At 43.7% G+C, this 12,756-nt stretch overlaps 1 protein-coding gene across 3 annotated transcripts in view; it reads left to right on the top strand.

The window, feature by feature from the left end:
* The window catches only part of HAS2 (hyaluronan synthase 2), a 90,643-nt gene extending 78,999 nt beyond the window's left edge, over positions 1-11,644 (top strand). For all 3 annotated transcript variants that reach the window (XM_038745471.1, XM_038745473.1, XM_038745472.1), the window contains exons 4-5: positions 6,615-6,716; positions 10,408-11,644. In XM_038745471.1, the coding sequence (XP_038601399.1) occupies positions 6,615-6,716; positions 10,408-11,337 (1,032 nt within the window). In that variant the 3' untranslated portion in view covers positions 11,338-11,644. The remainder of the gene's footprint in view (positions 1-6,614; positions 6,717-10,407) is intronic.
* The last annotated feature ends 1,112 nt before the right edge of the window (positions 11,645-12,756 follow it).

Raw genomic sequence — 12,756 nt, 5'->3', positions numbered from 1 at the left:
CCCTATTTACACTGTGAACCCCATGGGAGACCTGATCATCTTGTATCTACCTCAGTCCTTAGTACAGTGCATGGCACATTGTAAGTGCATAACAATTATTATTATTATTATTATTATTATTATTATTATTATTAGTTGCAGGAGTAGCCACAGAATAGTTATTGATTTATTCCATCCAATTTCCTCCCTGAAGGCTGTTGGGATCATCAAATGGGATTTCCTTTTGGAGGGCTTTGATTGATTGATTAATTCGATCACATTTATTGAGCACTTACTATGTGCAAAGAACTGTACGAAGTGCTTGAGAGAGTACAATATAACAACAAATAGATACATTCCTTCCCACAATGAGCTCAGAATCTATAAAGGGAGACAGACATTAATATAAATACATAAATAGGTAAATAAATAACAGATATGTAGATATATACATATGTGCCGTGGGGATGGGAGGGAGGATGAATGAAGGAGCAAATAAGAGTGGCATAGAAGGAAGTGGGAGAAGAGGAGAGTAGGACTTAGACAAGACTTTTGTATGATAAGAGAGGAGGACCCTTGCTATCCCAAAGGAAAAAAAAACTCAGGATGGTTTGAGTAGTTGGATATAAGTCCAGACAGCAATAGGCTTGGCATAAGCAATAGTGAAAGGCCATTTCACCTTGAGGAGCTTTTGAACGCTTTATCACTGAATCTCATGTTTGTAGGTTGGGCGTAGGTAAGTTGATTTTTTGTTATTTTTTATGGTATTTGTTAAGTGGATACTAAGTGCCAGGCACTGTCGTAAGCACTTGGGAAGTAGATATAAGCTAATCAGGTTGGACACAGTCCATGTCCCATTTGGAGCTCTCAGTCCTCATCCCCATTTGACAGTTGAGGTAACTGAGGCATAGAGAAGTGAAGTGACTGGCCCAAGATCACACAGCAAATGTGGTGAAGACAGAGTTAAAACCCAGGGCCTGTGCTCTATCCATAAGGCCACTCTGTTTCTCAGTGTGATTAACAGTGGGAAAGCTATTTCACTGATTCCTTTGATCACATTGGTTTTCTCAAAAGCGTGAATTTTGCCCTTTAACATTACCAAGGCTGTGCTGAATAATGTATTTAACGGCCCGGTGATAAAGTGTTTAGACTGAAGAATACGGGCTTCCCCAAACTTTAAGGTCATTAGTTAAAAGAGGTCCACCTCTTGGTTTAATAATGCTTTTGAGTCAGTGTCAAAAAGTCTTAATGATTCTAAGGTTTGGAGACAGAAGGTAAGAAGAATAATTTTGAGGATTGTAATTGGGGCTTAGATCAAGCAGGCTCTCATAAAATCATAGATTAGCTTTCGGGTGGGGCTCGGCTATGGGGAAAAGGTTTAAGAGATGTGTCATCAACTGGAATGATGAGGAGATTAGAAGGGAATAACCAAGTTAGTCCAGTGCCAAGATGAAGCGGGGGAATAGCGGATCATTTCTTTTTTCTTTTTTTTTAAATAGTATTTGCTAAGTGCTTACTTTGTGTCAAATACTGTTCTAGGAGCTAGGGTAGATACTAGTGAATCAGGTTGGACACTGGCCCTGTCCCTATTAGGGCTCACTGTCCAAGAAGGAGGGAGTAGGAGTGAATCCCCATTTTACAGGTGAGGAAACTGAGGCATTGAGAAGTGAAGTGACTTACCCAAGGTCACACAGCAGACAAGTGGCAGAGCTGGGATTGGAACCCAGATCCTGCTGCTGCCAAGGTCTATGCTCTTTCCGCTAGGCAATGCACTCCTTGTTGTGGCTTGACTTTTGATTTTCCCCAGCTAACGGTGGGTGACATCTGGGTGGCTAGTCTTTCATTTCATAAATTTGAGGAGAAAACTGATGACCCCCAAACTTTCAGGGCAACTAATTAGATCCCTAATGAAAATATTGGGTCTGGGCCTGGGTTCTAATCCCAGCTCTGCCACTTATCTACTGGCAGATAGTGGGATCTTGGACATGTCACTTCCCTTCACTGGGCCTCAGTTTCCTCATCTGTTATTGGGGTTCAGGCTGTGGGACAGGAACTCCGTCCAACCTGATCATGTGGATCTACCTTAGCTCTTAGTACAGTGTCTGGCACATAGTAAATGCTTAATAAATACTACACAAAATTCAAATTCGTGTTTCTTTGATTTGTGTCAGATTTGCAAAGAAGCAGCCAGTCTTCATACCTGCTAGCAAATACAACTCTTTCCCCTCTACCTACTCCATAAATAGCTACACACAATTTAGACCATAAGCTTGTGGGCAGGGAACATGTCCACCAACCCTGTTCTATTCTCCTCTCCCAAGCACTCAGTACAGTGCTCAGCACCCAGTAAGCATTCAATAAATCTGATTGATTGATTGACTACTGGGGAGTTTGCATGTCAGAATCATCCAGTCCTTCAGCCGTTTTTCTTTTGCTTCATAGAAGTTGAGTCCCTCGAGCAAGGGTTCGGGCCCCAGGGGTGGGCGGGGGGGACTTGTCGTGCTTTTGCTTTCAGTCTCGGCTAAGAAGCATGAGAACAGTCTTTCTCACAGTATTTTTTTGGCACTCTGCTCTTGGAAACGGGGAGGAGGGGCAGGGAAATAGTCAAATATTTTAGAACTTTAGAGGTTTGGCTCCGTTTTGAGAGGCAGGCTTATTTGAGTCCTACTGGTTTACCGTGCCCAAGGCTGTGCACCATCATTTAGATTTTAATTTTGGATCCCTCTTCTTGTTGCTGTTTTCACTTATTTTGAATATATTTCACCACCCCCGGCATAAGTCAATAACAATGGGTGTGCCCCCAGTGTCTCCAGATGGTAATGGTGAATTGGAGATGTTTGCCTTGACCCTTTCCTGCCCCTTCTCAGTGCCCATGAGCAGATGTGGAGGTTGTGTGGCCTAGTGGATAGAGCACAGGCCTGGGAGTTGGAAGGACCTGGTTCTAATTCTGGCTCCTCCACTTGTCTGCTGTGTGATCTTGGACAAGTCACTTTACTTCTCTGGGCCTCAGTTCCCTCATCTGTAAAATGGGGATTAAGAATGTGAGCCCGTTGTGGGACAGGGACTGGGTTAACCCGATTTTCTTGGATCCACCCCAGTGCTTAGTACAATGCCTGGCACATAGTGAGCACTTAACAAATAACCCAGTTGTTATTATTAGGCCTAAACTTCTGCAGGTCTGTCTTTCTTGCCCATTTTGTAGAATCTATTCAGCTTTTCTGTTCTGAAAGGACAATTCCTTGGCTATTTCTTGCCTATAATCTTTTCTCAAAGCAGTATAGTGGTTAGAGCATGGGCTTGGGAGTCAGAAGGACCTGGGTTCTAATCCCGGCTCCACCAGGATGTGTGGCTGTGTGGCCATGAGCTAGGCACTTCACTTTTTTTTTAAATAGCATTTATTAAGCTCTTACTATGTGCAAAGCACCGTTCTAAGCGCTGGTTAGGTTACAAGGTGATCAAGTTGTCCCACGGGGGACTCACAGTCATAATCCCATTTTACAGATGAGGTAACTGGGTGTTTCTGAGTCTCAGTCTGGCCAAGGACAAATTGAAGCCATTAAATCCTCTGAGCGTGGCCTGAATTGTTGAGTAGGTCACGTGGCTAAAATTCCACCTGTATTTTCTTTCCCAGTGTTTAGTGCAGTGTTGAGTTTTAAACTGTATAGACAGGCATGATAAAGAATGTATCTGTCAGTTCTAATGCTCATTGTGGGCAGGGCAGGTGTCTTTCAACTCTGTTGGGTTATACTCTCCCAAGCACTTAGTACAATAGTAAGCACTCAGTAAATACCATGGATTGATTGATTACTATGACAACTTGCTAGTACTGCATGTCAGCTTTTTTTAATAATGGTATTTGTTAAGGACTTTCTATGTACCAAGCACTGTTCTAAGCACTTGGGTAGATACAAGATAATAAGGTTAGATATGTTCCCTGTCCCATGTCAGGATCACAGTCTTTATCCCCACTTTGCAGATGAGATAATTGAGGCACAGAGAAGTGAAGTGACTTGCCCAAAGTCGTACAGGAGATTTGTGGCAGAGCATGGATTAGAATCCAGGTCGTTCTTATTCCCAGATCCAGGCTTCTCATGGATGGACCAGTTGAGGGTGTTTGGGTTTCAGTCCCATGTGAAAGAGAGGGCCTCACATCAGGACTTGACGGAGTTCACCTACCCCTTGCAGCTTCATCCCTAAAGGGGATCAAGTGCTGATTTAGTATTGATAATGTTTATTAAGTGTTTACTGTGTGCAGAGCCCTGGACTAAGCCCCGGGAAAGAGTAATAATTGTGCTATATGTTAAGAAATAACTGTGCCAGGCACTGTTCTAAGAGCTGAGGTGAATGCAAGCAAATTGCGTTGGACATAGTCCCTGTCCCACAGGTGGCTCACAGTCCTTAATCCCCATTTTACAGGTGGGGTAACTGCGGCCCAGAGAAGAGAAGTAACTTGCCCTAGGTCACCCAGCAGACGGAAAAGTGGTGGAGCCCTCCCCACGGCACAAAACTTGTGTATACATGTATATATTTATTATTTTATTTATTTTATTAATGATGTGTATATATCTATAATTCTGTTTATTTATTTTGATGCTATTGATGGCTGTTTACTTGTTTTGATGTCTGTCTCCCCACTTCTAGACGGTGAGCCTGTTGTTGGTCAGGGATCGTCACTATTTCTTGCTGAAATGTACTTTTGAAGTGCTTAGTACAGTGCTCTGCACACAGTAAGCGCTCAATAAATACAATTGAATGAATGGAGCTGGGATTAGAACCCAGGTCCTTCTGACTCCCAAGCCCAGGCTCTATCCACTAGGCAATACTGCTCCTTGGCGTACAAAAGAGTACAGAAGTGGGGATTAGACATGGATCTTGTTGGGCCAACTAGTCATCTTAAGGGTGTAAAGGATTTTGGACTCTCCCAGGGGCTCTTCACACAGGGTTCAGGGCTCTGCACACAGTAAGAGCTCAATACATACCATTGATTGATTGACTAATGAATTGATTCCTTCCCCACTGTGAGGGAATAATGCAGAACTGATAAGGAACCCCACTCTACCAGATCCCACCCACTAGTGCAAATATGTCTGGTGATCCCACTTGGAATCTTATGGACAATCAATCAATCTATCGACATTATTTATTGAGTGCTTACTGAGTTTACAGCACTGTACTAAGCACCCGGGAGAGTGAAGAGCAACAGAATTAGCTGACTCATTCCCTTCCCATTAACAAGCTAACAGTCTAAAAGGGAAGACAGATATTAATATGAATAAATAAATAATTTACAGTATGTAATTTAAATATATGTACATAAGTACTTTGGGGTGAATGTCAAATGTCCAAATGTCACAGATCAAAATGCACAGGTGATGCAGAAGGGAGAGTGAGATACAAAAAAAGAGGGCTTAATTGGAGAAGGCTTCTTGGAAGAAAAGTGGACAAGCAGCATACTGTACTTAAAAGTCACTTTTCACAGCATTGAAAAAAGCCCTTCTTGGGAAGTAATAATAATAATAATAGTGACATTTGCTTAGTGCTTACTGTGTGCCAAGCGCTGTACTAAGCACTGGGGTAGATACAACATTGTCCAGCCCCACATGGAACTCACAGTCTAAGTAGAAGGGGGAGCCAGTATTAAATCCTCCTTTTGCAGATGAGGAAACTGAGGCACAGAGAACTGAAATGACTCAGTGTCACACAACAGACAAGTTGCAGAGCCAGGATTAGGACCCAGGCCCTCTGATACCCAGGCCCTTTCCATTGGACATGGCAGTGTTTCAGGGACTCAGCTGGCCCCTGGAGGAATGACGAGCCTGAAAACAGTGAGAGCTTTGGTGACTGACAACAAGCAGACGAGCGTCTGCATTATTTATTCTTTAAGGCATTTTTTAAGCATTTTTCATGTTCCAGACATTGTACTAGGCACCTGGGTAGATACAAGCTAATCAGGTTGGACACAGTCCCACATGGGGCTTACTATCTTAATCCCCATTTTACAGATGAGGTAAGATAATAATAATAATACTAATACTAATAATAATAATAATAATATAATAATGGCATTTATTAAGCACTTACTATGTGCAAAGCACTGTTCTAAGCACTGGGGAGGTTACAAGGTGAACAGATTGTCCCAAGGGGGCTCACAGTCTTAATCCCCATTTTACAGATGAGGTAACTGAGGCCCAGAGAAGTTAAGTGACTTGCCCAAAGTCACACAGCTGACAAGTGGCGGAGCCGGGATTTGAACCCATGACCTCTGACTCCAAAGTCCGTGCTCTTTACATTGAGCCACGCTGCTTCTCTGTATCCAGAGAAGTGAAGCGATTTGCCCATGGTCACATAGCAGACAAGTGGCGTGGCCAGGATTAGAACCCAGATCCTACTGACAGACAATATTCAGTTGGGATGACCGGGAGGGCAAAAGACAACAGGTGATGGACCCCCAAAGTGCAGCTTCAGAAACATTTTTATCTTCTTGAAGAAAAGATTAGAGGCAGGAAGCTATCATCTCTTTAGAACGGATGAGCCAAACGGAGTCTATGAAACAGGAAAGTAAGACAGACCAACAGAACATTTGGCCTCCTAATTGTTCATCCTCGCTGACCCTCTTTCTGTCCTGTTGTTCATAGGTCTGCGACTCAGACACGATGCTTGACCCAGCCTCATCAGTAGAGATGGTCAAGGTCTTAGAGGAAGATCCAATGGTCGGAGGAGTTGGTGGAGACGTGCAGGTGAATGGAGCCGTGGTTCTGACCAAGGCCAACCCCAAAATGTCTTTTCCTCATGCTGGGTCTCCCCAGCACCATGATTTGTCCGCCGGTGCTCCTTACTAGACCGCTGATGATAGCAGAACAATTGCCATTATTAAATACTTGCTTCTTATTTATTCATAATAATGTCTGTCTCCCCCTCTAGATTGTAAACTTGTTATGGGCAGGGAATGTGTTTACTGATTTGTTGTATTGGACTCTCCCAAGTGCTTAGTACAGTGCTCTGCACAGAGTACGTGCTCAATAAATAGCATCAATTGATCGAATGACTGTCCCTCTAGATGGTAAACTGTTTTGGGCAGGAAATGTGCCTGTGAATTCTCTTCAAGCGCTTAGTACAGTGATCTGCACAGAGTAAGCACTCAACAAATACCATGGATTGATTGACTGGGGTCCTGGGTGAGCCCCCCAACTGCCCCCACCCCCCCCCACCATAAACGAGGTTTATTAGTGAAAGCTGATGAATAAAGGAATGATGACAGTGTGTAGGGAGGATTCTGGGAAAGTGATTTTCATGAAACCATAGAGGGAGGGCTGTGGAATTAGAAGTAGGGTGGCCCTGTGGAAAGAGCACAGACTTGAGGGTGGGGGTACCTGTGTTCTAATCTCAGCTCTGCCACTTGTCTGCTTTGTGATCTTGCTGAAGACACTTAGCTGCTCTGAGTCTGGCTCCTCACCTGAAAAATGGGGATTCAATGAAAAGCAGCATGGCCTAGTGGATAGAGCACAGGCTTAGGAATCGAAGGACCTGAGTTCTAATCCCAGCCCCACAAAGAAACTATGGTTTAGGGCAGCTGGCCAGAATCCAGGTACCAGATTTCTGCGCCTTCAGTTTTACAGTGACCCACTACAATTCAACCCTCTGTCTCTTCCATTGAGTAGCCCTTCTATGTCTCCCTCATAGACCCACACACCCACAGCCCCCTACCAACTATTCTGAACCCTTGATTCCCTAATCTGATGCCTAGTGGGTAATGTACAGACCTGGGAGTCAGAAGGACCTCAGTCCTAATCTCGGCTCTGCCACTTGATTGCTGTGTGACCTTGGTTAAATCAGTTCACTTCTCTGTGCCTCAGTTCTCTTGTCTTTAAAATAGGGACTGAGACTATGAGCCCCACATAAGACATAGGACTGTGTCAAACCTGATTGTCTTGTATGTACTTCAGTGTTTGGTACAGTGCCTGGCACATATTAAGCCCTTAATGAATATCATAAAAAATACCTGTTCTCCCTCCTACAATCCCTCCTGGATTGTGAGCCCTTTGTGGGAGAGGGACTGTGGGACCTGATTATCTTGTATCTACCCCAGCCCTGAGTACATAATTAGTATTTAACAAAATCCCACTATTATTATAAAAGATAATTCACACCTAGTAAGTGCTTAACAAATGTCATTATTATTATTATTATTATTGTTATTATTATTATTATTACTGGGAAGTAGGACAGGAGAGGGTTGAGGAAGGAAGAGGAAGGAAAATCTAGGAGAAAGATGATATAGTCCTAGATTTTGGTTCTCGTAACTGAGAAAAAGGAATGGATGGTGTGTAGACAAGGAATGAATAAATTAGTTTGTTGTGTTGATAATAATAATAACTGTGGTATTTGTTAAGTGCTTACTGTGTCAAACACTGTACTAAGCATGCAGGTAGATAACAAATCATCAGGTCCCCCCTTGGGGCATACAGTCTAAGGGAGCACAAGTATTGAATCCCTATTTTGTAGATGAGGGAACTGAAGACCAGAGAAGTGAAGTGACTTGCCCAGGATCACAAATAGATAAGTGGCAGCACTGAATTTAGAACTCAGGCCCTTGCTCTTTCCGTTAGGCAACACTGCTTCTTTTTCTTCTAATTATTATGGGATCGTTCTCGACTTGGACGATTTAAGCATGGTCCAGCCTGAAGGCCACGGGTTAGATGAGATGGGCCTGAGGTGTACAGAATAGTGTACTGGGTGCCTAGGGGGTACAGAGCATTGACCTGCACCCCTTCTGTGAAAAGAGCACCCAACAGAATGAGGCCCTTGGGAATATAAAAGAACAGGACAAGGAGCTTGGGAATATAAAGAATGGAACATAAGCACTTGGGAATATTGTGGGCAGGGAACATGTCTACCAACTCTGTTATATTGTACTCTCCTAAGCATTTAATACAGTCCTCTGCACACAGCAAGCATTCAATAGCATATGATTCATTGATAATAACTGGGGTGTTTAAGTGCTTACTACATGCCAAGCACTATATTATATAACTATATTATATAACGCTCTGGACATATTACTCCCCTCCTCAAAAACCTCCAATGGCTACCGATCAATCTGCGCATCAAGCAGAAACTCCTCACCCTGGGCTTCAAGGCTCTCCATCACCTCGCCCCCTCCTACCTCACCTCCCTTCTCTCCTTCTACTGCCCAGCCCGCACCCTCCGCTCCTCCACCACTAATCTCCTCACTGTACCTCGCTCTCGCCTGTCCCGCCATCGACCCCCGGCCCACGTCATCCCCCGGGCCTGGAATGCCCTCCCTCTGCCCATCCGCCAAGCTAGCTCTCTTCCTCCCTTCAAGGCCCTGCTGAGAGCTCACCTCCTCCAGGAGGCCTTCCCAGACTGAGCCCCTTCTTTCCTCTCCCCCTCGTCCCCCTCTCCATCCTCCCGTCTTACCTCCTTCCCTTCCCCACAGCACCTGTATATATGTATATATGGTTGTACATATTTATTACTCTATTTATCTATTTATTTATTTATTTTACTTGTACATTTCTATCCTACTTATTTTATTTTGTTGGTATGTTTGGTTCTGTTCTCTGTCTCCCCCTTTTAGACTGTGAGCCCACTGTTGGGTAGGGACTGTCTCTATGTGATGCCAATTTGTACTTCCCAAGCGCTTAGTACAGTGCTCTGCACATAGTAAGCGCTCAATAAATACGATTGATTGATTGATTGATTGATTATATTAAGGCTGAGGTAGGTACAAAACAATTGTGTCATACACAGTCCCTGTCCCACGTGGAGCTCACACTCTGAGCAGAGAACAAGTATTGAACCACCAATTTACAGGTAAAGAAATGGACCCAAAGGAGGTGATTGACTTGCACTAACTCTCATGGCGGGCAAATGGCAGGGTCAGTATTAGAACCCAGGTCTTCTGACTCCTAGGCCCATGCTCTTTCCCCTAGGCCACACTGCTTCCCTTTAGTCAGAAATGAAAGGCATGGCCCTTGCCTTCAAAAAGCTTGTAGTCAATCAGTGGTATTTATTGAACACTTTCCATGCTGGAAACTGTACTAAGTGCTTGGGAAAGTTCAATACAAGAGAATTAGCTAACCTGTTCCCTACCCCTGACCAGCTTACAGCCTAGAGGGGGAGCTTACAGTCTAACAATCAATCATTGGTATTTATTGAGAACTTATAATGGGCAGAGCATACTGAGCGCCTGAGAGAGAACGATTTAACAGAATCAGCAGACCCGTTCCCCATCCATGATGAGCTTACAGTGTAGCAATCAATAAATGGTATTCACTGAGTGCTTACTACCACAGCACTGGACTGAGCTCTTGGGATAGTCCAATCCAATAGAATCGGCAGGCCTGTCCCCTGTCCACAATGAGCTTCCAGTCACGACTCACCATGCTTCTTCTCCCCCCGCTGCAGATCTTAAACAAGTACGACTCCTGGATCTCTTTCCTGAGCAGCGTGCGCTACTGGATGGCCTTCAACATCGAGCGAGCTTGCCAGTCCTACTTCGGTTGCGTGCAGTGCATCAGTGGACCGCTGGGTATGTACAGGAACTCCCTGCTCCACGAATTCGTGGAAGACTGGTACAATCAGGAATTCATGGGCAACCAGTGCAGCTTCGGGGACGACAGACATCTAACCAACCGCGTGCTCAGCCTGGGCTATGCCACTAAGTACACGGCCCGGTCCAAGTGTCTCACGGAAACCCCCATCGAGTATCTGAGGTGGCTGAACCAACAGACACGCTGGAGCAAGTCCTACTTCCGGGAGTGGCTGTACAATGCCATGTGGTTCCACAAGCATCACCTGTGGATGACTTATGAGGCTGTGATCACTGGATTCTTCCCCTTCTTCCTGATCGCCACAGTGATCCAGCTCTTCTACCGGGGGAAGATCTGGAACATTCTGCTCTTCCTGTTGACGGTGCAGCTGGTGGGCCTCATCAAGTCTTCCTTCGCCAGCTGCCTCAGGGGGAACATCGTCATGGTTTTCATGTCGCTCTACTCGGTGTTGTACATGTCGAGCCTGCTCCCTGCCAAGATGTTCGCCATTGCTACCATTAACAAGGCTGGGTGGGGCACTTCCGGGAGGAAGACCATCGTTGTCAATTTCATAGGACTCATCCCGGTGTCTGTCTGGTTCACGATACTTCTGGGCGGTGTCATTTTCACCATTTACAAGGAGTCCAAAAAACCATTTTCAGAGTCGAAGCAAACCGTTCTTATCATTGGTACAATACTGTATGCGTGTTATTGGATCATGCTTTTGACTTTGTATGTGGTTCTTATCACCAAGTGTGGCAGGCGGAAGAAAGAACAACAGTATGACATGGTGCTCGATGTATGATCTTAACTTTTGAAGTGGGAAAAGACACACACACACACATACACACACACAGAAACACAAACACATACACACAACCTTAGACATTTTCTCGAGGGACTGTAGAGTATTTGTGGCATTGGGGAATGTCACCAAGGGAATCACATCACTGCTGCTGGAACTTGAATATTACCATATCTATGGGGTTTTTTAAAATCTCTGCCAAAGTCAAATGATACACCATTTAAGAACAAACTCAGAGTTAATCTGTTATTTCTATGAAAATGGGACGAATTCTTCGTTTATGCACTTTTTTCTTACTGTGCATATGCCTGACAGTGTTTTGCCCTATATACCTCACTGTTCATGCTTATGTGGGTTATCAAGGAAGAAAAGGATCTTTTGAAAACTCAAGGAAAAGTTCTTTTAACCCTCACAATCTAATTTATGGACTGTTTTGATAGCTATTTTTTTAAAAGCGAGGGTCTTTTGTTTTGGTCTACCAAATGTCATGCCAAAGGAGAATTTTTGCAAATCCATTGGCAATGCTGTATTTTTATATTATTGTATTGTGTTTTGTATTTTATATGCCTACTTTTACAACAAAAATTTTTGCATAATCTCTATTTTACTTCTCTGACAAAATACACTTGTTCATCCTTTTAAAATGGGTTTTGAAAGACTTCCTACTTTAAAAAAAAAAACTACCCAAAATGTGAAACTTTGTTGATTGACGCTGTTCATGATAGAATAAACTATTTCTCTCTACCTTTTAAAACTGAATAGTTATTTCTGTGGAAAGTGCTTATATTTCAGTCTTTACCTTTTAGCTTTCATTAGAAAGGACCCATGGTACTGCCAAACTATGTTTAAACAACAATAACATACTTTTGTGTGCACAAAAAATGAGCGTATTTTGAACTGAGGCTAAAGGGGTAGAAACGTGCAATTTTGGTTTTTTTTTTTCACAAAAGGAAACTTTGATGCCCTATTGAGGACTCTCTAGGCATCTAGCATTGGACAGTCTATCTGTCTTCTCACATTAGAAATACCCAGCAGATGAAAAGCAAACACCCTTCATATCTTGTGGCTGTGTCCTGTTTTGTCAATTGGCATAGAGAATTGAAGCAGGTATTCAAACAAGACCACTTTCTTGAGGATGAAAATGAATTTGGGAGCCTCATCCGTATCATCCAGATTTGCCTGACTACACTGATCCTGTTTGATCAAGTAAATTTTTCCAACCTCTTCATTTATAAGGACACAGTGTAAGGTCCCACTTCGGAGGCGTAGTGGGGAGAGTTGGGCAGTGGTTTGGTGGATTTGGTCTAATCCTCTGGCTAAATACCGACTCAGCGGTCCTAATGTGGGTTGTTGTTATCTGGATAATTACCTCAACTTCCCTAATCTTGACCTGTGTTGGCTGATTGTTAAAGCCAGGTC

This window comes from Tachyglossus aculeatus, chromosome 4, assembly GCF_015852505.1.
Source record: "Tachyglossus aculeatus isolate mTacAcu1 chromosome 4, mTacAcu1.pri, whole genome shotgun sequence".
NCBI classification, from domain to species: Eukaryota; Metazoa; Chordata; class Mammalia; order Monotremata; family Tachyglossidae; genus Tachyglossus; species Tachyglossus aculeatus.
Note: the sequence above shows the minus strand (reverse complement) of the source record. Positions and strands in the feature narration are given on the sequence as shown.